Genomic DNA, 26,926 nt, shown 5'->3' on the forward strand with positions numbered 1-26,926 from the left:
ATGCATTACCAGGACGATGCTATACGAGAAAGATCTATGTCGGGGATAGGATGAACTGTTTTTGACACTTCTTGCATGGTATGGTTTACCACGAATTACTTTTGGCTACCGAGCGTATTTTCTTCGTCTTTTCTGTTGATTTTTTTTTGTTTTATTTGTCTGCCTCTTCTTCTTTGTTTTATTTTTATTGTCTTTGTATTCTCTAAATTCTTATTCTTCAACATCTTCTACTATTTTTCTTTTGCTTTTATTAGCCGTTTTTATCTTCTGTTTTTTACTTCTTCTTAGTCATTTTTGTCTTATCCAAACTTTTTTTTCTTTCTAATTTTTGTTTGTCTTTTTCGCATCTTTACATTCTTTTTTTTATTTTCTTTTTCATCGTCGAGTTTTCATCTTCTTATACTTTATTTTCTTCATCTACTATTTTTGTTCTTCTTTTTCTTTCAGTTTTCTTCTTCAACTTTGAGTTCTTCATCTCCTTATCATTTTTCTTCTTCACTATTTTGTGTTACCCATCTTGATCTTATTGTTAATGGTCTAGGACTTTTTGTTCATTTTTTCCTCATTTTTTACGTTTTCGTCAACTCTATGTTCTTCTATATGTTTTAATTTATCTTTTTTCTCTTCTTTTTCTTCTTCGTTTTTCCCTTTTTCCCTTTTTCTGTTTTTCCTCTGCGTCCTGCTAGAGTATTTAGCCTCTCTTACATTATTTCAAAATAAACAGAATTCAGAAAACCATATTTATAACAAACAAAAAAACAAAGGACTTAAAACATGTTCATTAGACAATGAAGATAATTTATGATATGTTGACATGGTTTTAATCACGTTAAGTAAGGAAGAATAACTGACAACACAAAATAACAACATATAATCGAGGAACACTACTATACTGGTACTGAAAAACGGAAAAAACAATAGTACAAATCGAAAATTAATTTATAAAAATAAAGACGGTAAACAAAACAACGAAAAACCGACCAATGTAGAAACCAAACCACAATTGAGCTTAAGATACATTTTATAAAGTAATATGTTTATATATAGCTCTCAACTTAAGCTAGGATTTCCCATATCACATATACATTTTTTTTCCAGATAATCTCGCTCAACAGATAATTCGATTGAAATTATCTTAATATTATCAAAATAACTAAAAGTGGCAGCAAAATTTTTATACAAACTAAAAAATAAATTAATTAATTAAGGATATTTAAAATTTTATTAACCAATAAAGGGGAATTAGTTACCTAGATTGAATGAGAAACCTTATAGCGAAAAATTTACTTCGCATATATTATATATGATATGATTTTAAATGTTTTTTTTATTAAATTCCAATTTTTAATTTTTCGTTATTTTCTATTTGAAATATTTTTTGATTAAATTTCGATTTTTAATAATTTTTATTAAATTTAAATGTTTTTTTATTAAATTTCGATTTTCAACAATTTTTTTTTATTAATTTACGATTTTTAATATTTTTATTTAATTTACGGTTTTTAATAATTTTTAATTAATTTACGATTTTTGATAAATTTTTTATTAAATTTAATTTTAAAAAATATAAAGAGGGATAAATGGTAATTAGCCACCCTAGGATTGAATGAGAGAGCTTTAACTCAATTTTACTTTGCTTATAATATATATGATACCAAGTTTTAGTTTCATAAGAAAATCGATCATACCAACGAAGGACATCACTGAAAAAGTTGCCGAAAACACTTTGTCAAAACTAGTTCCAACATTGTGCACTTGGTCTATTAGTATAGACTAGCAATGTTAAATCCCTGTCGTGGTTTGGTTTTGATACTGGTTATTGGGACAACAACTTGTTTGGTAATAGAAAAATAGCGACCAAACTTGATTCATTCAGTTCTTTTTGCTGAGTTTTCCTTAAGACTATGTATAATATTTTTTTTTTTTTTATATTATTTTTTTTCTTCCACCTAATAATTCAACATCAGAAAATCTTTTAACAAAAAAGTAAAATTTAACATCCACTTAATATTTACTACTCTTTACAATAATTTGGTTAATAAAATTCAACACTCTATTTTACTACTTTTATTTCATATTTATATTTTCTTCTATGTTTTTGTTTTTGATTATAAATTACGAATAATTCTCAATAAAATCAAATTTAAATACTTTAAATTTAATTCTAAAAAATAAATTTTCTTTCATATTTTACATTTTTAACTACGATTTTTTGTATCTAAATCAATAAATTAATTATCTATTTATGGAGGACAAATTTAAGAAAAATATAATATATATTAAAATAATTGAGTTCAAATAATTAGAATGAATAAAAAAACTAAAATCATTAACAACCAATAACAATACAACAAGTGTCTATATCTCTATCTTATTCTACACTATTTTCTTAGCCAATTTTCGCATCCTACATAGCCCGGTTGTTTATTTGAATCTTTTATTAATTTTTATTTTTAAGAGGCACGCAACTCAAAAACCGATCGATTAGAGAGAAGACACGAGTACCATATCTTGCTACCCTCCAGAACTGCATGGTGTGGTTCATATATGGGTTGCCATCAGTGTACCCATTTGGAATTCTTATCCTCGTTACTAGCGGAATAGGAATCAGCATTAATAACGCTTTTCATCGTCATTTATTTTTTATACTGCGATCAACCAAAACAACGATTAGTAATAATTGTTGTTTTGGTAGTTGTGGTCGTATTTGTGGTTGTTCTTGCTATTACGACTTTGACTTTATTCCATGCGAGAGGTTTGTTGAGGCTGGTGACTAGTATTGCATGTTATATATGCAATATCATCATGGTATCTGTTATGGTAAGTTTTCTCCTTTTGTTTATCTATTTTATTAATAAATAAATAATAATAAAAGCTTATCACATTGTAATTATATTATGGCATATTTTTCTCGACGAGTCCGCCGTTGCGGATCGTTGCCGATCTTTTCACCTCGTTCTTCGCCAGTGAATTTCTTATTCATCTGTCTTCCATCTTCTCCTTCCCATTATGGATTTACTCAACCCAGATTCATCAAGTTTAATAAAAGATTCTGAAGAGTCGGCTGGTCTTGTCGCTGCAATTGGAGATAGCTCCGACGATAAATCTTCTAACTCTCCGGACCCCCGCTGGCCCTATCTGAATCGGTGGACTGCGACCACCATCACCAGCTCTCCAACCTCAAACGCTCTTCCTCCTGCCATCAAATCATCTTCGGAAACCTTGATTCCTCCACCGTCCCCTACTTCTCTCGCGCGCCCAATTACAATTGTGGTTAATCCTCTTCAATCGACGGTCGTATGCTCTGCAGAAAAATCGTTGATCGAAGGTATCCAGTCCACAATTAATCTGACAGAGTTAGCCCCTGCTAATCTCAGTAAGGAAGTTGTCAATGAAGAACTTCTCAGCCATTGTCCCATTCAATCTCCTGCTCTAAAAGGTGCATGGGCTAAGAAGCTAAACTTCTCAATTGCCTCATAATCACATCAAGCTCCTCCAATTTCCAGAGAGATGTAGCCTTCTCTATTTGTCTCAAAGCCTAGTAGAAAGCAGCAGGCTCGTGAACAGCAGGTTTTCATTAAACCAAAACCAAAACCTGTGGCTGTAGAGGATGATATCCGGTTTCCATGGGCAGCAAAAATGAATCCAACAACAAGGAATCTCTACAGGGCAACTGAGCCAGAATACCTAGAAGATGAGACTCCTAAGAATAACTATTAGGAAGCTTAGTGCATCAAATTATCTATTCCATATACCAGATGAATCCACTAGGTCTTGGGTTCTCCAGCGAGGACTTTGGCATGTTGATGGATGCCTAATGTTTGTTGCTTCTTGGACCCCAGAAGTTTCCCTTGCTATTCCTGAGATTAAAACCATTCTTGTTTGGGTAACCTTGAAGAACATACCCAACATCTTATATTCTATCCCAGAAATAAGTCACATTGCATTGGGTTTAGGTGCTCCTATGGCAACTCACAAGCCTCGGTTGGATCCCATTCTCATGGGTGAAGCAAAAATCTTAGTTGAAGTTGACTTGTCTAAAGCTTTTCCAACCCGAATAGCTGATTTGAATGGGTTTATTTCAATGGTTGATGTGGAATATGCATGGTTGCCTTCTAAATGCGGTAGATTTGGTCAATTGGGACACAAGATTAAGCGTTGCTTACAAGAGGAAAACGTCTCAAATGTAGTTGATAACACAACTAAAGAAACTGTTTTGATGGTTGACTTGGATGTGGCCGGAGTCTCCAACTCTGCCCCGATCTCTGCTCTAAATCACTCAAGCTCAGCTCCTGCCATAAGTATTGACATACCTGCTACTAACAACCTCACCGTTGATCTAGTTAAAGATTCCATCATGGAAGCTATAAGTCCGGTAACTACAGCTTCGACAATTGAGAATGTGACTGTCCCTACAGCATATCAAGCCCCTCTTTCAACTACCAGCAATAATGTCATTGAGTCTTCTTTTTTGGAGGCTGCTCGTTCTATGAATGCTCAAGCAAAATCTACTGTCCAGAGGGAAAGTATGAGATTAGCTGAGCTTGATTTGGGTTCTAATAAGTTTGCCTCTTTGATTTCTCATGAAGAAGGAAAAGACTCGTCAGATTCAGAAAATGATTCGGATTCGATGGATCTTATGACACTTTCGGGGAAGAGAATTCTTCGAGAAAGACCGGTGAAACCATCAACAAAGGCTAAGGAGATGAATTGGCAGTCCACAGGTCGTGGACGTGGAAACCGAAGACGTGGAAATCGAGGTGGTCGCGGCTAATTGTCTTTTATCCTGAGCACTAAAGTCAATCAAAGCGGAAGATTTGATTGTGTATGGGTTCATTTTATGTACTGTACACTTTTTCTCTTCTTTTTATCCGCTTTCTAAAAACTGTATGACTTTGGTCATAACTTGTAATGGTTCTTCTTTCTTAAATAAAAGTCGGTTAAAAAAAAAAATTATATTATGGCATATAAATGGAGACTAAGGTTATTAAAGCCAAGAGTGAGGAGCATATGTCTTTCTTGGTAGTGCTTGCAATGTTTGCGAGTGCAATCGTTTGGAGCATCTACGCATTATTACCTCTCGACATGTTTATGTTTGTATTTATCAAAAAAGAAAAAAGACATGTTATGTTGTGATTGTTTCTTTTTACCTTAACATCAGTTATTATACATTAAATAGTTGATTTTCTATTTATACTTGAAACTAGGTACTTATTTGGCATGCACCTTGGGTGGACAGAGAGATTTCATTAAATAATATTATAGGTAAACAGAGATTTTGGGGGTTTGAAACAAAAAAAGAAATTTGGGGCCACTGATTTTTTTCATTAAAAAAAATTTGGGTCTAAAAGAGTTTTTTCGAATCTCAAAAACTTTTGGATCTGAAAATGTTTTTTTTGAGTCTCACCAGGCCAACTGAGCAAAAAAATTGGAGCTGAAAGAGTTTTTACTTTTCGGTTTTATGAAACTTTTTGTTAAAAAAAAATTTATGAGCTGGATTTGGTTGAAAATTTTGGGGGTCATAGGCAAATGTTTCAATGAGCTTGGCCCAGATCAAGCTCTGGGTAAACAATCAATTTAGTAGTTTTGATATCATGTTAAACTTCATCTTTAAAGTAATCATTATTTGTATAAATTAAGTTTATACATTTTTTATTTATTCATTTTTTTAGCCTCAAATTTTTACTTGTTTTGGCGAAATTGACTATCTTTGTCGATTTTTATCTTTCTCGTAAGCAGGGACATGAAATCGTTTTATCTGATTATATGTAATTAACCAATCCTTTTTACTAGCTTTAGACCATATTTAGTTTCATCTCTGAATTTGTCATTATATATACATATGTTTAAAGATAATTTTAGTTCTTCGTTTTATTGAACTTTTTCCCTGTTTAACGGAAATTGTCTCTTTTTGTCGGTAATCTTTTATGCAAACGCGGACACAAAATTTTGATATCAGAGCATATGTAATTAAATATCTTTTTGATAGTTTTGATACCATGTTAAGCTTCATCTTTAAAATAGTCATTATTTATATACATTAAGTTTACTCATTATTGTAATTTCTCATTCTCTCTAGCCGGAAATTTTTCATTTTTGTCGGAATTGTCTCTTATTCTTTTCGGTTCTTATTTTCCACGCAAGCGTAAACACAAAACTACCATATCAGAGCGTAGATAAACTATTCTTTTGTTAGCTGATATCATGTTAAGTTTTAAATCTGAAGTAGTCATTATTTTTATACATTATTTTTATGGGTGAGTTTATTTTCATTATCTGTAGTCTGATCTCTCTTCCAATGGAAAGACGATTAAAGCAATAATAAAAGAAAATGCAGACATTATAGCGAAATAGACTACAGATAAAATTTAGAATAAAATGGGCTTGAATGATTCAATTAGAATAAAGTATGATACATCACTTTTAAAATACACGTAGAATAAATGAACGACCTCTTAAAAACATTAAAAAATATCTCATAGGTTAGAAAATAATCTAACGACATATCAACACAAAAATATATATATAATCACTGTAATAGCGACACATCAGTTTTTTCGCTTTACAAATAATAGTGTATATGTTTGTTTTCTTTTCCAGATATCCTATGGGGTATGCATACTACTTGGATTGATCCAATTAGTTGTGTATGCAACATATTACCAGTCTACTCAGAGAATCCTTGCCGCAAGGCAGCTATAGTCTATTGATGAAGTTACTTTCGATGACATCAGAATGATAAGTGGGGTTAAAATTCGAAACAACTCGTTAAACTAAAAATTTCCAATACTTGGGGTAACAATAATCCTAGAAACATAAATAATTTGATCCAGTTAGTTAAAAGAAAAATAGCGACCAAACTTGATTCATTTAGTTTTTTGCAGACACTTTCTTATGTACAATTGTTTTTTTATTTTTCAATGTTTTTTATTTTTATTTTTTTTAACACTCTACATCATCTTCTCTCTTCACTCTAATATTTCAACATCCGCTAAATTTTTAATCTCTACAACTGTTTTGTTTTAACACTCTACGCTACTAATTTTATTTCATATTTATTTTATTATATTTTAATTATAATTGAATAATAATTCTTAACAAAAATAAAATTAAAATACTTTAAAATTATTATTATTTTTTAAAAATATTTGTTTTTCATATTTTATATTTTTAACTATGTTTTTTGTATCCAAATCAAATGAAACAAGTCTCTATTTATAAAAAATGAAGATGCTGAATTTTGGTATAAAATAAAAAGACTAATATATATATCAAAATAATGGAATTCAAATCATTAGAATGAATAAGAAAACTACAATAGTTAACAACTAGTTACAACACAACAAGTATCTTTATCTCTATATTCTTCTACACTATCTTTTTAGTCAATCTTTATATGCCACATAGCCTAATTCTACTCATACATTGTATTCATCATCGACTTTTATTGTTTTCTTTCCACTCATTAACTTTCAACATGTTGAATGTTTTCAACAGAAATTAATACCCCTGATTAAACTCATAAATAATTTGGTGTAGATGGAACTCATTTTGCAAATTCGAAAGGAATGGTGCAGCTAAAAATATGCAGAATAAGATGCGTTTTGAGAAATGAGGAAAGAAAAGTGAAGTGATTTAGAGCAAAAGCGTTTTCAAATTTGAAATCCTCATTAGAAGCTAAGACTATAGTTTTGGTATGGTCAATGTCTAGAAACTTTTGTTATTTAATAGGTAAAGTTTGAGTAGGTGTGGGTATTTTAGAAATCGGGATAGAAAAATACTGGTAAAAGATGAGAACAAGTAATTTAAGAATTGAAAAACACTTCCCAAAGTGTTCCCACTAAAAAAATGGTACAAAATATTCGGGTAATAGAGAACGGGTTCGATAAATTTTAGAATCTATAATCACTTTCCAATTTGGGTAAATATCAATTTTGTGATGGATATTTTGAAAAAATTTGAGAAGTTATGGAAAATTTTAAGAAATTTGGGAAATTATTGATTATTTTTAAACTAGTAATTTGGATATCTTATCTTATTTCTCGTTATCTTTTGGTATTTTTCTCGTACATATTTGAATTAAATAAATAATCCCAGATGAGAAATTATTTAAACGAGAATGAGAACAGAACGAAAAATTTGGAACGAGTATGGTTTGGGACGTGAAACCCTTTCCGACATGCCCAGGCCTGGGTTGAGGATGATGATCGAAGAGGATAAGCAAGATACTGTAAAGATTTCTTATAAAGATTTCTTATAGTAATGATTACAAAATTTCGCAGAGAAAATATATGAAGTCTGAAGACAATGGCTTTCACTATTATATGCATCAATATAATTACAAAAATAACCATTTTCATTTCCTATGTACCAAGATCAAGTTATATTAGTTAATACAAGTTGTTGACATGTAGCTAAGGCCGATTGATATAAAAAAACAGAACCTGTGTATGTTTGACTTTTAAAAGTGGTATTATATTAGCTACTAATATTAATTTGTTTCATAATCTCAATTCAAGTCATAATTTATACACGAATTGTATCTACATATTATTCTTATAATTTTTTCATCAATATAATATTTTAATGATAATATAACTGACTGTATGCCGACTAATTTTTTCATCAACATAATTCCTAAACAAGTCCTCTTACACAAGTATTGCACCTTAGACCTCCTCCTCGTTCTTGGATTGTATGCCGACTAACTTTATGTCCCATGGCTGACGCTCTATTCGTTCTGGTAGAGACATCTTGAGGAGGAGACTTGGATGGCTTGTTGGTGATGGATCCACCATCGACATTTGGAATCAGCCGTGGCTATCCACGTCTCTGCCATTAGCTCCGGTTGGCCCTCCCACGGAACATCAGTCACAGGACACTGCCTCTTCCCTCCTGAATTCCATTTCTAAGGAATGGAATGTTGAAGCTATTCGACAAATATTATCTCAGTATGAGGACCATATTACCAAGCTAATCCCTGCTAAATCCGCATGTGAAGATGCGTTGGTATGGCTTCAGGATAAGAAAGGTCAATATGTAAAATCCATGGTTTGGAGTCTTGGCGCTGCTGACTTGAAGCTGACGTGGAAAGGAGGAATTAAAAGAAGCTGACCTGGCATGAGGTGATTGGTGGATGATTGAAGATTACTTGATGAACAAGAAGGAGTCTTGAAGAAGATTTTGTGGAGATTGTGAAGATCTCAATTAGGAGAAGTAGATATTCACCACTTATCAAATGTGGTGGTATATATACTAGGTTAGCTCTAAGGGTTAGGGTTAGCCGTTTTGAGATATTGAAATCAGCACGAGAAACAGAGCGGTAGTGAGTTCGGGGTTCTTGGTGAGTGATTAGGTTTTTAGAGTTACACAACTATTGTTGTGTTGGGTAGTTAGGAATTGGTCAGTATCAGTTTGCTCGTTGCAAAGTTGTATAATTCTGATTAAACAAGTCTTGAAGAGATTGTTTAAGTGATTCCTAATAAAAGGCAGAACGGTTTCTGTAATTCCTGAGTAATTGCCTGTGTATTCATTCTACTGATTTTACATTTGGTATCAGAGCAAGTTCACCTCCATAGGTGTGCAACCTATTCACAGGTGTTGATCCTGAGGACAGAATGGACACAGCAAAGATTATAGCTGTTCATAAACCGCTACGACTGGATGCAGGAAACTTTGGCCACTGGAAAGCTCGTATGAGACATGTCATCCGAGGAATTGATGAAGATGCTTGGTCGGCTGTTGAAGAAGGATGGGAAGCTCCGGTTGTGACATCTGTGGACGATGATGGAGTTACCAAAAATGTACCAAAGCCGAAAAACAATGGACTGATGTTGAAAAGAATGCGTCTAAATTCAATTCAAAGGCAATAAACGCCATCTTTGAAGCAGTTGAGTTAGATGAATTCAGTCTAATTCAGGGATGCACGTCTGCCAAAGAAGCTTGGGATACTCTGATAAATCACTTCGAAGGGGATACCAGTGTAAAGAGAACAAGAATTGATCACCTAGCATCTCAGTTTGAAAATCTCAAAATGGACAAGGATGAGTCCATCACCAGCTTTACTACCAAGATCAGTACGCTTGCTAATGAGGCATGTGTGCTAGGGAAGAAGTTAAGGACAAGAAGCTGGTGAAGAAGCTTCTCAGATGTCTACCTCTTAAGTATGCTGCACAGAAGACGGTGGTAAAATACTCTATGGATTCAGATGACATGAAGTTTGATACTCTCGTGGGTATGCTCAAGGCTAAAGAAATGGAAGAAAATGTGGATGAAAAGCCTAAGAAAAAGGATCTTGCTTTTTCAGCTGCTACTGAAAGTGACAGAGTGAATCAGGTAGAAGAGCAACTGGGTCTTCTAGCCAGGAATTTTAACAAAATGTTGAAGAGAGTTGAAAAAGGGCAGAATAAATTCTCGAAATTTCAGAAAAACGATTCTGATAGAGGAAACTCTCGCAACTATCGATCTGAAGGAGAACGAGGTGGCAGAAAGAAGGATCTCCAGTGTCATGAATGTGAAGGATATGGTCACTTCAGAAACGAGTGTCCTCTGACCAGAAGGAAGGAACTCAAATGTACCGAGTGCAAGGGAATGGGACATATTCGGAGTGAATGTCCAAACAACTCCAAGTCAAGGGAGAGATCTCTAGTAGCTCTCAACGACTCCGAGTCTGGAAGTGATGAAGATGACGAAGAAGAGAATCTGATGCTTAACTTTGTCGCATTTGTGGCAGACGAACAAACACCAGAAGAACAAGAGCCTGATGCAAAAGGTGGTTCAGACAGTGAAGATGAGGAAGAAGAGTTTGATGCTAAAACTGAGTACAGAAAGCTCTACGAGAATTGGGTGAAACTGAGTCAAGAAAATCTGCAGCTGATTAAGGACAAAGCCATGATGAAGGCTCAAATAAACATTCTGGAACTGGAGAAGGACCCTGTGGAAGATGTTCTCGAAAAAATTGAGAACCTCAAGTACGAGAAGCTTAATGTAGATGAGTTAGAAGCTGAGAAAAAGAAAAATCAGGAGCTGGAGGACAAACTCAACAATCTGCGTGAGGTCTGTTACCAGGAAAAAGAGAAAAGGGTTAATCTGCAAGCTCAACTTACAGAGAATCACAAAAAGATCAGAATGTTGAACACAGGTGCAGAAAATCTTGATCAGATCCTCTCAATGGGATTTCCACCTAAGAAGAATTGGGGACTAGGATGTTGGAGTCAATGTGGAAAAGACCATATCTCTTGGAAACATGTCGAACTTTGTCCAGGGTGGAACCTCAAAAAGCGAATTTACTCAATCTCAAGAGTGTGTCACGCAGACAGACAAATGTGATACACTTAATACTGCAGCTTCCAAGGCTGAGAAGAGTGTCAAAAGTCAAAACACAGGACAAGAGTTGAAGAGAAGGGAAGCTGGGAACCGAGACTCTAAGTACAAAACTGGATGTTTTTTCTGCAAGAAACATGGGCATAAGAAGAGAAACTGTTACAAACTGAGGTCCAAGATTAAGAGAGCCTGGAGCAAGCGTCTATGTTACTCAGAACCCAAAGCTTTTGGAAAGGTGTGGGTAGACAAGAGAGAAGTTTATGATGCTCCTCCAGAAGAAGATGATATTCCTGAGGTTGTGTGCAACATTGCACGAATACAATGTGACAAATCTGAGGTCCGTGCAAATGTCGCATCACTTCGGCAAAAGGTGAAGCTGGAGACTCCTGGTACTTTGACAGCGGATGCTCTCGTCATATGACAGGTCATCAGGAATTCTTCGACCAATTCAGGGAAATTAAGGGTGGCAAAGTTACCTTTGGAGATGGAGGACAAGGAAAAATCCTAGGGGTAAGAAATCTTGACAAGGAAGATCAACCACAACTGCTCAATGTATTCTACGTACAAGGGTTGAAGGCTAACCTGATCAGTGTGAGCCAGTTATTTGATGAAAGTCTCAAAGTAACCTTCACTCGGGTTGATTGTCAAGCAGTGGATGAGAATGGAAACATTGTTCTGTTTGGAGTTCGCTCAGGTAACAACTGCTACATGTGGAGCCCGTCTGATCGGTGTCTTTCTGCAAAAGAGTCTCAACTGGATCTATGGCATAAGAGACTGGGACACATGAATGTGCATGGTCTGAGTCGGCTTGTCAAAGCTAATGCTGTTAGAGGAATTCCAGAGCTTGAAGCATCGAGTGACACAGTGTGTGAAGCATGTAACAAGGAAAAACAAATCAAAGTGCAGCACAAAGCCCTGTCTGAGATAAGATCATCCAAGGTTCTGCAGCTGGTGCACATGGACCTTATGGGGCCAGTTCAAACTGAAAGTACTGGAGGAAGAAGGTACATCTTTGTACTAGTTGATGATTATTCAAGATTTACATGGGTAAGGTTCCTCAGAGAGAAATCCGAAGCTGCAGAAAGCTTTAAGATTCTGGCACTTTAGTTAAAGAACGACAAGGGTAATATCGTTCAGATTCGGAGTGACCATGGGGGAGAGTTCCAAAACGAACTGTTTGAAAGTTTTTGCAACAACCAGGGGATAAGGCACCAATACTCTGCTCCCCGAACTCCTCAGCAAAATGGAGTGGTTGAGAGGAAAAACAGAACCTTGCAGGAAATGGCAAGGGCCATGATGCACGGCAACAACGTAGCCACAAGATTCTGGGCAGAGGCTGTAAGTACAGCGAGTTACATCATAAATCGTGTGTATGTGAAGCCTGGAACCAAGATGACACCATATGAAATCTGGAATGGAAGAACACTGAATCTCAGCTACTTCCATATCTTTGGGTGTGTGTGCTATATCCTCAATGATAAAGATAACCTTGGGAAGTTTGATTCAAGGAGTGATGTGGGAATGTTTCTTGGTTACTCCACTCATAGCAGAGCTTATCGTGTCTACAATCACAGAACCAAGATGATTGGGGATGCGGTGAATGTTGTCTTCGATGATAAGAATTGCTACAGTCTTGAGGAAAGGTGCTCTGAAGGAACGCCGACTGTGAGTAATTCTCAAGAGGACTGTATTGATCTGGATGAGGAGTCTCATGAGAACAAAACTCCAACTGAGGACGAAAGAGAGTCTGTCACAGTGGATCCACCTGTTCAAGTTCATAGGAACCACTCTCTATCTGATGTAATTGGCAACGTTCATGATGGAAGAGTCACTCGAGGGAAGAAAATAGATTTCAAGGAACTAGCAAAATTCGCTTGTTTCTTGTCGTTTACTGAACCGAGCACTGTTCTTGAAGCTCTGGAGGATGAGTTTTCGGTGGCAGCTTGTCATGAAGAACTGGAGCAGTTTGAGCGTCTTGATGTTTGGGATTTTGTTCCACGACCACCAAACGTCAATGTTGTTGGAACTAAATGGATTTTCAAAAATAAAACAGATGACGATGGAAATGTGATTAGAAACATGGCCAGGTTGGTTGCTCAAGGGTACTCACAGATAGAGGGTATTGATTTTGATGAGACATTTGCTCCAGTAGCTCGGTTAGAATCAATCAGACTTTTGTTTGGAATTGCTTGCCATCTCAGAATCAAGCTGTTTCAGATGGATGTGAAGAGTGCTTTTCTAAATGGCATTTTGCAAGAAGAAGTCTATGTGTCACAACCAAAGGGCTTTGAAGATCCTCAGTACCCGGATCATGTGTACAAACTGAAGCGTGCACTGTATGGGTTAAAACAAGCTCCGAGAGCATGGTATGAACGCCTAACTGAATTTCTGGTGAAGGCTGAGTACTCTCGAGGCAGTGTGAACAAGACCTTATTTATCAAGACAGAAGGAGTACACTTGTTAATTGTGCAAATATATGTCGATGATATAATCTTTGGTGGAACCCATTCTAATCTGGTGGATAGATTTGTGGAAACCATGACAAAGGAGTTCCAGATGAGTATGGTAGGAGAGTTGAACTATTTTCTCGGTTTGCAAGTGAAGCAGTCAAACGATGGTATCTTTGTGTCATAGAGCACATATGCTCGCAATCTTGTCAAACGGTTTGAGATGGAAACGTGAAAAGTGGCTAAGACACCAATGAGCACAACAAACAAACTGTGCCGAGATGAGGAAGGGCAGAAAGTGAGTGAGAAACTGTATAGAGCGATGATCGGAAGTCTGCTCTATCTCACAGCAAGTCGCCCGGATTTGTGTTTGAGTGTTGGATTGTGGGCCCGGTACCAAGCCAACCCGATGGAGTTGCATCTCACAGCCGTCAAACGTATTATCAAATACGTGAGAGGTACACTTGATTATGGGATCTTTTATTCCTCGGAAACTAACACGAATCTTGCAGGATATTGCGATGCAGACTGGACAGGCTGTTTGGATGATCGCAAGAGCACATCAGGAGGATGCTTCTTTCTGGGGAATAACATGATCTCTTGGCACAGCAAGAAGCAGAACTGCGTGTCTCTCTCGACAGCGGAGGCTGAATATGTAGCACTTGGAAGCTGTTGCACACAGCTCTTGTGGATGCGTCAGATGCTTGCTGATTACGGTATTCTTAATAATCCCTTTCTTGTCCATTGTGATAATAAAGTGCCATTGATCTCACCAAAAATCCAGTTCAGCACTCACGCACCAAACATGTGGACATTAGACATCACTTTGTTAGGGACTTAGTTGAGGAAAAACTTGTCATTATCAAACATGTTGCCTCTGAACACCAACTTGCAGACATTTTCACCAAACCTCTTGATCTCAATGCCTTCTTGTCCCTGAGAAAGGCGTTGGGCGTTTGCGAACTGTAAACTCTTTTGTGTGTACTGAGGTGAGTGGCTGTTACTTTTGGGTGTTTGTCAATTTCATCAGAAGTCATTCATAAAAAAAAAAAAGGAAAACCTCTTGAGAACCAGTCTAAGTTGAGAAGTATCATGGCGAACATCAGTTCTTGGGATATAATCTCACTTTCCAAAATGATTGTCACTCAGGCTGGATTGGGATGCTGCAACATTTCAAGTCTGGTTCTGATCACTGACCTGATTGGATTAAGGAGCCTCTGAGGTTAGATCAAGAGTCTGATGATCAATGTCTATATCGGCCATTTTCGTGTTGGGTGTGTGTGAATGCTCCTCAGCTGAGGGTATGCAGCACAAAATCTTGGAAGTGGATAAGTGCATCGAGTCTCTGCATTGACCATGATGTAGGATCATCTTAGTCTGTAGAAAAAGTAGACACTCTGATCTTTTCCTCACAGGTACTCCTCAGACAATTCAGTGTGATTTAATGTCTCAAACTGAAGATTTATGTGAGAAACTGTGACAAGGACCAACAGTGTGAAAGCACCTTGGCTAAGGGACTGGCTGAACTGTTGAGGTATTCAAGTTGATCTGTTCATCGTTCATTTTTGTGTGAAATTTCACCTTAGTCACAGTCACTCTAGCCTTCTGCACACATCTTCTGTACTGTAATGTATGCAAATAATCTTGGTGTTCATATGTCTACGATGTTTCAAATGTACATGGGGTCCGCATCTCAGTCCTTCATTTTTGTCTAAACTCCCATGTGTGCTACACTTGTGCTGAACTGCGTAATGCATGTGCTGATTATGTGATTAAATTTCCTCTGTGGTTATTGGGCCAGTTGGACTTTACCGTATATAAACATCTCACTTTTGGCCCAGTTTAGGCCCTTATGTGTTTCCCGCTTGGTTATAAGTGCAGGCTGACGTTTCATGTGCCATCAAACCCTAGAGTGTGCGACGCAGAAATCTCTCCTGCCGCTGCAATCCTCAGCACTTCCTCATGCCGCGCAACACCAGACTTCAGGCAACCAAGCTCATAGCTTCTGCAATGGCTGCCTCTCGACGGGAACCTGATGACGATGAGACATTGGCGTCTGCCCTTCGTCGCCGCAAGCAGCAGAAGCACACCAACAAACGTCACGGCAAAGATCATGTCGTCATCTCTGACGAAGATAGCTTAAGTGAATCCTCCGGTCCGGCTGCCTACTTCGAAGATCCCGCGGAGCTCTTCTCCAATCCCTTTGCTCCATCCAGTGATGAGGAGATGCTCGATGAGTTTGTCGACGATCGCGAAGGTCCACCTCACTCGTATCAGGACCAGGAGACTCGCTATCGGGCAAATCGAGAAGCTGTGCGTGAGCAGGATCGCATGCAACCACATCTCACTCTTCCCCTCCGACCCACGAGAAACAATTTTGCTTCCGCAGCTGCTAAAGACAGATATGACTCTCTCCGGGTTCGTGCTTTTCATGATCAAAAATTTCTTCCTCTGGACGACTTCAAGTTACTTAAGGTCATGAAGATTTTGGATCGATCTGGGTTGATTTATACAGTGCTTGATGTGGATCCCTACTGTCCCAATGTTGTTTGGGAGTTCTATGCAAATCTTCCGGATCTTGAATATCGGAATGGCATCAATCTAATCTACATTCGTGGCTTGATGTTCGAATTCACGCCGGATGTCATTAATCCATATAGTTGCGTACATATAGACACAACTATATAAATATATATGTATACATATAGTATATATGTATATGAATATAATTATATAGATACATATATATGTTTACATATGTATCTATATAGTTGTGTATATATAAATACAACTATATAGATATATATGCATGTCCATGTGTATATAGTATATATAGATGCATATACATATTTACAGATGTATCTATATAGTTGCATATATATACAAAATTATATGGATATATATATGCATATTCATGTGCATAGAGTATAGATGGATGTAGCTATATAGATATATATATATATATATTTACATGTGTATTTATATGGATATATATATATAGTTATATAGATGTGAATAAAGTTAAGGTGGGTTCCGTGTGATTTAGTGTGTGAAATTAGAAGAGTAAAGTCAAATGGATCTCATATGTTTTTATATTTTATTTTTTAAATAGAAAATAAGGTAAGTGTAAAGAAAGTGTATATTTGGAAAATATGATGTAACAAAATAAGATAAGTACACCAAAACACCTAAATGCCATTGGTGGTAATAAAAAAGTTAAAAAGTGCCTTTGGTGGTAATTATCTCCTATTTAAAAAGATATAGAATGTCGTTTTTGAAATTATATAAAACCAAAATTTAGATAATAATTAAAATGAATTTCGGCTATAAACAGACCGTTTAGCCCTATTTTGCAATAACGTGTCATTTTTTACTGGTTCTTATCTGATGATGTATAAAAAAAAACTTTAAAAAACCGGTTTAATATAGTTTAATGTTTAATTTTATAGTCAATCAAACCGTTTTATAATTATATATAACCAAAATGTTTTTTAAAAAATAACAAAAACATTTTTTTTATAAAAAAAAATAGAATTGATATTTCTTAGTGTTTACCATTTCTTATGTTTATGAAATTTAGAAAAAATCTAACAAAAATGTTAAAAGAAACAAAAAAGAAAACTATTTAAAAAGTAATGGAATGTTGTTTCAAAACAAAAAAAAAACTAAAATTTCACAAAAAAACCCTAACAAAAAAGTTAAAAAAATAATATATATATATATATATCTAACTAATGGAATAACGGTATTTGTTATGTTTAAAACACATAAAACAGTGATCAAAATTGAATAAGTTCATACAAACCTTCAAAAAATTACGTCTAAAATACATAGAACAATGATCAAAATAAGTTAAAACTATTTAAACTAAATTATTTGGATACTACTATGTATTTTTTTACTCTTTTCTATTCTATATTATTTTTACGTTCATGTCTTCCAACATTAAAATACAAAGAAATATGACAAACAAATATCTCAATAATAAAAAACAAATGAATCCAAACTACTATTACATTTTAAACAATCAAATGAAAATTATATCAACCTAAGTTAACTAATTTATAATATATTTTGTTTATATATTAGTTAAGGGTAATTTAAGGTTTCAATTAATCCTAATGGGACAATGTTAGTTTAAAAATCCTAAAGGGACAATCGTTTTAAAATTATCCTATATTTACAATTATCTCAAAGAAAAAAAAAACTCATGAGCTATCTACGTCTCAGCTACAATATTAATTAGGAATGATCGAAAAAGATTGAGGAGTATCATCACTCAAACAAGCAAATACATATAAAACCAGTTTTGATACCAACCACAAAGTATTGTTCTTCGTCATGAATCATGATACTAAAAAAACATGGAAAGTCCGATTAATTATACAGTACAACAAAAGACAAGAATGCGAAGAGTTTATTATCACTTTAACAAAAAAAGGAGTTTATTATCATTATTATTATTTCTCTTTTATTGATACGCTGATGCCCAAGTTGATAAGAGGTTCGCTTCAGAACAAATTTCATCTACAAAACATAAGAAGCAAAAAAAATGTCAATCGAATTCAGCAAAGTTTTACGTCTTTCTAGAAAAATGTCATAACAACTGTATAGATTCTTTTTTTTTTTTTTTAATTCTGTTTGATAACAAACAGAGAACATGTATAATGTATTACCCTTTCTCTGGATGGTTATGCGAACTTGATATTTAGATTTGGGGAAATTATATTTTTCTACCTGGTACGAAGTCTGTAGTTGCTGAGATCCTCATCAACATTTAACATGGGGAATGTGTTGGACTTTGTAATAATCTTCTCCTTCTTTCGACAATCTCTCCGCCCATTCTATTCCCATAACATGACAAACCAGAGACTTTAAGGACGTAATGAATCGTAGGCCATCAGGAAGTTCCTTTAACTTTTGACATCCAATAAACACCAGATTATGAAGAAGGGGCATGGAGCCTTCTTCTATTATCCACTCTTCCCATTCATCTAGTCCGAAAGATAGCATCTGCAACTGAGGAAACCCGCCCCACGAGCACACCATTCTCTTCCCAGAAAAAGATTCAGAAAGCAACTGAACATTTTTCAGTTGCAGCAGCTTTTCTAGAATCGGCATCGGATCCTCCTCCAAACGACAACCTGTTAGACTTATGCTTGTAAGGTAAGAAGGGAAGTGTTGCCTATCAGGTAACCTTGGCATATATATCGTCAAATTCAGCTGTTTGAGATTCATGCAATCCAAAACAAACACTTTTTCATCTTTTGTGGGAGGAGATGGCTTGTATTTATCATATACAACAAGATTTTCAAGGTGTCTCAATTCACTTAGAGATGAAGATAGAATTTCCATACTACATCCCTCGCCTCTGATATAGATATAAAGATCTCTTAGCTGTGTCATACCTTGGAGATCCCTCACACTCCCATGCTCTGTCGAGAAATTCTCCAACGTCTCCAGCTTGACTAGATTACCCAATTCCAACTTCCTCCTATCACGTATTATTTTCAATGGCAAACAGAGGAATGTTAATTCTCGCATCTCCTTAAAGATATTGGGCACATAAACATGGTCATCAATATTTAAGTTCAAATAGAGCAGCAGTTTCAGATTCTGCATAGAAGAAGGTAGATGAGCTATATTTGTCATATATAAACTCAGATATCTCAAGTGGATGAGCTTCCCAATGCTAGAGTGTAACTTCCCTCCTTCAAACTGGTTATAAGAGACATCCAAAACCCTCATCAACTGAAACTCTAGCCAATTTATAACTAGCCGCGGAGCTTCATAAGCTTCATATGCATCATATGCTTCATATTGGTTTCTGATAAATAAGAGAGATCTAAGTTTTGGATTCTTCATCTCCATCGGATAAAATATATCATGATCATCAGGCAGATGTATCACGAGTCTACGAGATCTACAGGGAGATTTAGATTCTGCAGTTGATCTGCCACGATAAATTTGTAGGAAATTCTCTTCTTCTGCTCTAAGAAGACAAAATTCTCTCATCATGTCATGCAACTTGCATGTTTCAAATCTTGAAGTATTAGTGTCCCTTTCAGAAATAACCATGTTTCTCTTCACCAATTCTTCTATGTATCCGTATGCAACATCTCGAATGCTTGCTTCATTGTAGCACCTATGCCTTGGTATTCCTTCTGCGTCCCATTTATAGGACAATTCTCCAACATTGATTGCAGAATCTTCTTGAAAATGAGCAAGGTAGAGGAAGCAATGCTTCAAATAGATAGGCAGCTCTTCAAAGCTCTGATACAAAACATGATAAACCGAACTAGTACTTTTGTCATCAAATCCAGTCCCTCCAACGATGTGAGCACTAATATTCTCATATATCCTTTCCCACTCACGTAAAGTGCATTGTGCAGCTAACAATCCGCTTAGCACCTTAATTGCCAATGGTAGACCTCCACAATGTTTGATCATAAGCTTACCCATCGCTTCCATTTTTTCATCAACCTTATATTCTACACAACATCATCAATATATGGTGAAATTAATAAATATCTATAGGAAATATACATTGTGGAAGGAAGAGCGGATTCTGATCATCCTAAGTAAAAAGTCCTTGATAATAAACAGCATGGATTAGTTTAACTATCTTCAAAGCTTACCGATAGTGTTTTCTCTAGGAAACGCTATCCTACGTAAAATTGTCCAACCCTCTTGGAAAGTTAGAAAATCTGGTTTAAAGGTGAAACATTTTGGATCTGCTCGCAATGCGACACCCTCGTTGCGTGAAGTAATTAGTACCTTCCAACCTGTACAAAATATATCTCTTTTTTACATGACTCACTAAATAAAGGAACATAATGCTTTATGATCAGTTTCACCTTTTTCCCGTGGAAATACTGGTTTTATTCTGTCCCAGTCTTCATCTCTCCATATATCATCAAGTACAATCAAAGCCTTTTGTGTTTCCAACACTTGAAAGATATTTTCTTGAAGTTCGTCTTCTGTCATCTCTGACTTGTTATATTTTGGCCTGAGTTTTCGCAAGATCGTCTGCCACACATGCCTCCTTGTAAATTGTTGTGAGATGCACACCCACGCAAGTCCTACAAAATGACTTTTTACTGTCTCATGATTAAAAACTTGTCTTGCGAGGGTGGTTTTACCAATACCACCCATCCCGATAATAGAAACCACTTGACTAGTATCTTCCTCCACCAAATGGCCAACCAGTTTCTCAATATTCTTATCCAAACCTACAAGATGGTCTTCATTATCGCTAGAAAATGTTTGTAGCATCTCTCTTTGTCTTTCCTGCAGAGACTGCATATACCTTTCATTGGCAATGACCGTTTGTACTCCAAGACTCTGCATATGCGATTCACCTTAGCGATCCTCTTACTAAGGGCTTCCATATCAATAGCAACTTCCCTGCGATCAGCAATATTGCGAGCAATTTGTTTGATACGTTTCTTGATGTCACATGTTTTTCCAAGTTCTTCCTTTATAACAAAGGTCTCGATTATATCTTCTGCATCATAAACAATTTCTTGATCTCTTTCACAGTGTTTCTCACCATTTCACTTGTATGTTTCTTGGCATCAGCATCTTTCAAAAAACCCCTTAATGTCTCTAATTCGCTTTTGAGTTCAGTGAATTGCCCATTCACTCCCGTAAATCTATCAGATTCTCGGACAAGAAGTTCCCAAAGCTTCTCAAATCCAAACAACAAAAGTGTCTCAGCCATATGTCTCCTGCCCAAGTAGTATAAAAAGCCAAAAAAAGTCTTTAAAGGTTCAAAGTGGAGATACTTTTTTCAGCAACAAAAGTCGCTATAACAAGCTTCGATTGAGAAAAATAATCACTCAAGATCACAAAGACAGAGACAAGTGGTCTTATAGAAGTTATTGAAGAATTTTCCGAAGAAGAAAGCAGAAAGTGAAGAAAATGTCAAATGGCATACAAAACAAAATTTATTTAATCGTTGATTTCTCTCCACGGCACCAAGAAAGTCTTGTAACTTGTAAGTGTTGACTTAGAACCAATAGACTTTTCAACGGGTGTTGATGGTTTTCCCAAGTTGGTTGGTGGGATATAGAACCATAGAAGTATATATCAAAACTACTGTAGTCAAGAGTTTTTTTACAAAACGGTAGTCATTTTTTTTATCAATAGCATAACTACATAAAACGGTTTAGAAATTCAAACTAGTGGTATCAAGATTTACATATACAAGTACAATACTATCAGCATTGAAAAGGTTTAGAAGCTTAAATAGCTTTTTACTTATTATACGAATTAAATATCGTTTCAATTTCATTTTTTTTTTAAAGAGTTGACTTGAAGGAAATTTAGCAGTAGTAAACACGATTTTAATAGTTTAACACATAACTTATGGGTATTAATGGCTATGATATTCTGTGTAATATATAAGTCAGATCAAAATATCTTTTCACTTTGCTTTTGTAATCCTAGAAAAAAAAATTGACGGCTAAAAAGAAGGTGAATAGTAAAAAAATCAAATAAAATCAAATCAAGTTCTGTTGACAAATTGTTATAAATAACCCATAATTTGATAAACTGTGAATTTGGATAATAATTGAATATTGAGGACACATTTTTGTAAAGAGTATTTTGTCTTTTATCAAAATCTTGGATTACAAAAAGTCTCTTATAGGATAAAATAATCAAATTTTTCCTTCCTCTTGTTCTAGCGATATAATTCTAATGTTTTGTTTTGTGTTGTTCTCTTATTATTTTTGTTGTAATATTTCTCTCCAAAGATTTTTCAATAGAATAGTTGCAATGGTTAAGAAATAACAATAATTCCAACAGCTGTAATGGTTAAATAACTATAAATTCAAGAGTTGAAATATTAAATAAAATAACCTTAAATTCAAGAATTGTAATGGTTGAATAAATGAGTTATAACACTTAAATTTCCAACATTTTTGATTAGGTTGGAGATTTAAATATAATCATAGATTCATTAAATAAACAACACATATACTATTTTTATGTATAAATAAAAATATTGTGATGATTGAATACCCATCTTAGTGATATTACGCATTTAAAATTCCCTAGAATCAGGATGTCTTATAAATTGAATTTTTTGAACTCATTATTGGCACATGAAGACAACACACACAAATTTCAACACTATCCTAAGTGTTTACATTTGATACTTTAATTTTATAACCCATGTGTTCATATCCATTCATGAGCATATACAAAGTCAAGTCCTAGCTTTTTAAAGCCGCAACACTTCACATTTATATAGCTATATATTTTTAATTTTTCACCTGAAAAATGCAATTTGTCGAAAGATCTATTGAGAAGAAACCTTCATCCTAATATTTTCTTGTTGACCTAAACATTTACTTAGGGATAATATAACCTTGTGCATTAATCTTTAAATGCAGGCTTTCGACATTGAATTCAGCCTCTAACGTTGTATTAAAATGTGATTGGATATCCCATCATTAAATATTTCAAATGGACTTTAATCCCCTTTAGCCGACTTGGTCACCGAATCCCTAGGTAATTCTTTTGTCAAGTGATTCACTAAATTCTGTTGAGACCGAAAAAACCTTATGGTAATTATCCCATAAGTGATCAGCTCACGTACTGTGCTATATCTAACGTAGTTGTCGCGACTTACCACTATACCCTTGCCTATAAGTCTTAGATAAAGTAGCTTGACTGTCATAATAGATAGAAATGGATGATACCGGTTTTGGCCACAACAGAACCTCCTAGATTAAGTTTCTTAGCCATTCTGCCTCTCTACCAGCGGTTGCTAATGCTACGAATTGACTTGATAGTCGAATTTGTAATAAAAGTTTGTTTCTTTGAGCCCCATGAAATAACACCTCCCCCAAGCAATAACCCACAGCCGCTTGTAGAAGATTGATCTTCTAGATAGGTGATCAACTTGCATCTGAATACCCTTCTAGGACTGAAGGAAATCCGACAAATATCAAACCATAATTTATGGTTCCTTTCAAATACTTGAACACTTGTCCTAAAGCTTGCCAATGATGAGTACTAGGATTGCTAGTATTTTTACTCATTCTTCCTACATCATAAGCTATATCTGGTCTAATGCTTGTCCTTACATACATTAAGAAACCATTTAGTTGTGGCTACTCAAGTTGTGATTTCGCTTTTCCCGTTTTAGGCATAAGATTTACACTTGCATCCATGGGAGTGCTCGTTGGAGAACAGTTCTCACAGTTGAACCTCTTAAGCACTTTTTCAATGTAATGAGATAGTGTCAAAGATAGTCCTATATTTTCACGCATGATTATAGTTCCGAAAATCACATCCACCTCCCTTATTTTTTTCATGGCAATACTTGATGACAAAAACGATTTGGTAAGCTCTACTTGTTTAAGGTTGGTGTCAAAGAATAACATGTCATCAACATACAAGCAAATGATTACTCTATTACTATCCTCATCAAATTTGTTATATAAACACTTGTCCAACTGATTTAACTTGAATCCATTTGAAAAGAAAATTTCATCAAACCTTTGATGCATTTACTTTGGTGCTTACTTTAGCCCATACAATGACTTTATCAATTTACAGAGCTCAACCTCATTACCAGGCATGATAAACCCTTTGGGTTATTTCATTTAGACCTCTTCTTCTAATACACCATTCATAAAAATGCCATTTTGATATCGAATCACGAGATTATTAATAGCCGCAAAAGCAACAATAATATTATAGAAGAGATCCTAGCAACATGAGCATAGGTATCAAAGTAATCAATACCTTCACTTTGTTTAAAGCCTTGGATAGCCAATTATACTTTGAACTTATTGATTGTTTACTTTCATCTTTTTTTTTTGAAGATTCACTTGCAGCCTAAAGACTTGCAACCATGTGGGAGTTCTCTTAAGACCCATGTATTATTTCTCATGATGGAGTCCATCTCATCATTTACTGCTATTTTCCAAAACACAACATCTTAAGACTTGATAGCCTCATAAAAAATCCTAGGATCCTCATCAACAAGATAACAATCTCATCTCTTGACCATTCAACTAAATAAAGTTGAAAATCAGAACCAAATAATTTTTTGATTCTTCCTTATTTGTTCTTACGAGCATATGTGACTCGTTAGGAGGCACGAATGAATCGTCTCCTTTCCTTGTTATACTTGGACTATGAGCCAAATCTGGTGGTCTAGGTATAGATGAAAAATGATTTTAATCAAATATTGCATGTCTTGACTCAATTACAACATGAAACGATATAATCACTAAATTCTCTGACATTAAACCTATAAGCCTTGGAATTCTCAGTATATCTAATAAAATTGCAATCAATACCTCTTTCCCCCAAAAGTTTTAATCTTGGGTTGGGGTAGTCTAACGACCGCCTTATTATCCTAAACTCAAAGATAGTTCTCGTTTGGTTTTTTTTTTTGTACTAAAGCTCATATCGGGTAACTTTGTGATTTTTCTTAGGAATCCTATTTAATAAATACCACACGGTTAACTTGGCTCCACCCCAAAATCCGTCACTTAATCCCGAGTATGATAACATGGAATTAACAATTTCCTTTAGGAGCGTTTTTCCTCTCAAATGCACCATTTTGTTGTGGTGTATACGGAGCTGTAGTCTCATGTATAATGCCTAGGGATTGGAAATACGCAGGATCATAATACTCCCCACCTCTATCAGTACGTAATACCTTAATTAAGCCATTTTGTTATAATTCAACCTCATTTTTATAAACCTTAAATTTATCTAGGACCTCATCTTTAGCATACAATAAATATACATAACAAAAAAGGTATGATCATTAATGAATGTGATGAAATACTTCTTATTTTCTAAAGATGGTGTAGCATGCAAGTCACATAGATCACTATGTATAAGTCCAAGCACCACAAAATTTAATGTGGTTCACCAATGTATTGGCTATGTCCACAAGCAAAAGAGACTGATTTATTTTTCAGAGAAAATAGAACTTTTCTCAATAATACAATAGAGGGTGAGATGAATAATAGTATTTATAGGGAAACCCTTAATTCAATCCTTAAATGGATTCAGCCTAAACTCCTTGACCCAAACTGATTCACAGCATATTCAACAAATCTTCACCTTGACTTGAATCCTCCAAACATGTGTACCAGGGGCACTGTTTCAATGCTAGATGTATCAGACTTCTCTTTTGCCTCAGATGTCCTCTTGGACCAAACGCTCCTTGGGTCTAGACACCCCTTAGGGCCAGACTAACATCTTGTGATGTTCAATAAGTCCAAACAATGGTTAAACTTGCTATGAGAAACTGGGTTTGTGAACATATCAGCAGGGTTATTAGCAATCACAAGCTTCTTCACATTAATCTTCTTCTCACCTCTCAGGAAATGATAATTTACATCAATATGCTTGGTTCTTTCATGAAGAACTTGATCTTTGGCTTAACAAATTGCACTTAAACTGTCACAGTACACTGTAGCCTGATCATGATACAAAACAAGATCACTAACCAGACTCTTCAACCAGATACCTACTTTTGCTGCTTTTGTCAAAATCATGTACTCTGCTTCAGTAGTAGACGAAGTCATTGTAGGTTGCAAAGTTGTTTTCCTGCTAATAACAGAGTCAGCTAATTAAGGTAAACACGTAGCCAGCATAATTAGAATCAGAATAGCCTGTAACTTGACACGAACGCTCACCCCTATAGATGAGACCAACATCAGATGTACCTCCAAGCTACCAAAAAATTCTCTTCACAACTGTCCAATATTCCTCTCCTAGTTGTCTCATGAACCTGCTAACAACATTGACTACATGTGCAATATCTGATCTTGTACAGAGCATAGTATAGATCAAACTTCCTACATCGCTAGCATAAGAAACTCAAGACATGTACTCTTTTTCCTCTTCAGATTAAGAAGCAAACATGGTGAGAGCTTAGCCAAAGACATTTTAGACCTTGCCAGTATCTTTTCGATGTAGATATTCTGTGACAAGAAAAACTTCTTCTGTATTCTATCTCTATAGATCTCCATTTCTAGAATATTCTTTGCTACACTCAAATCTTTCATCTCAAACTCAGAACTAAGCAGATCTTTCAGCTTCTGAACATCATATATCTTTATTGAAGCTGTCAGCATGTCATCCATATAAAGCACCAGATAAATATATGATTCATC

At 35.2% G+C, this 26,926-nt stretch overlaps 2 protein-coding genes across 2 annotated transcripts; one reads left to right on the forward strand and one right to left on the reverse strand.

Annotated features, from left to right (window-relative positions):
• Positions 1–3,694: 3,694 nt before the first annotated feature.
• On the forward strand, positions 3,695–4,774 carry LOC18010075. The gene has a single exon (XM_024158173.1). It carries the CDS (start codon positions 3,695–3,697, stop codon positions 4,772–4,774), a length of 1,080 nt encoding a protein of 359 aa, XP_024013941.1.
• Positions 4,775–18,539: 13,765 nt separating this feature from the next.
• LOC18010216 (probable disease resistance protein At1g59620) lies at positions 18,540–21,492 on the reverse strand. The gene is given in 6 exon segments (XM_024158187.1): positions 18,540–19,692; positions 19,798–20,260; positions 20,408–20,554; positions 20,627–21,059; positions 21,131–21,297; positions 21,300–21,492. Coding segments are annotated over 6 exon segments (2,556 nt in total).
• Between the last annotated feature and the right edge of the window lie 5,434 nt (positions 21,493–26,926).

Source organism: Eutrema salsugineum, unplaced genomic scaffold (genome assembly GCF_000478725.1).
Source record: "Eutrema salsugineum unplaced genomic scaffold, Eutsalg1_0 scaffold_8, whole genome shotgun sequence".
Classification (NCBI taxonomy): domain Eukaryota; kingdom Viridiplantae; phylum Streptophyta; class Magnoliopsida; order Brassicales; family Brassicaceae; genus Eutrema; species Eutrema salsugineum.

What these genes read in the sequence shown, in the direction of transcription:
- LOC18010075 (XM_024158173.1), top strand. Translation starts at nt 3,695, where the DNA reads ATGAGACTCCTAAGAATAACTATTAGGAAGCTTAGTGCATCAAATTAT.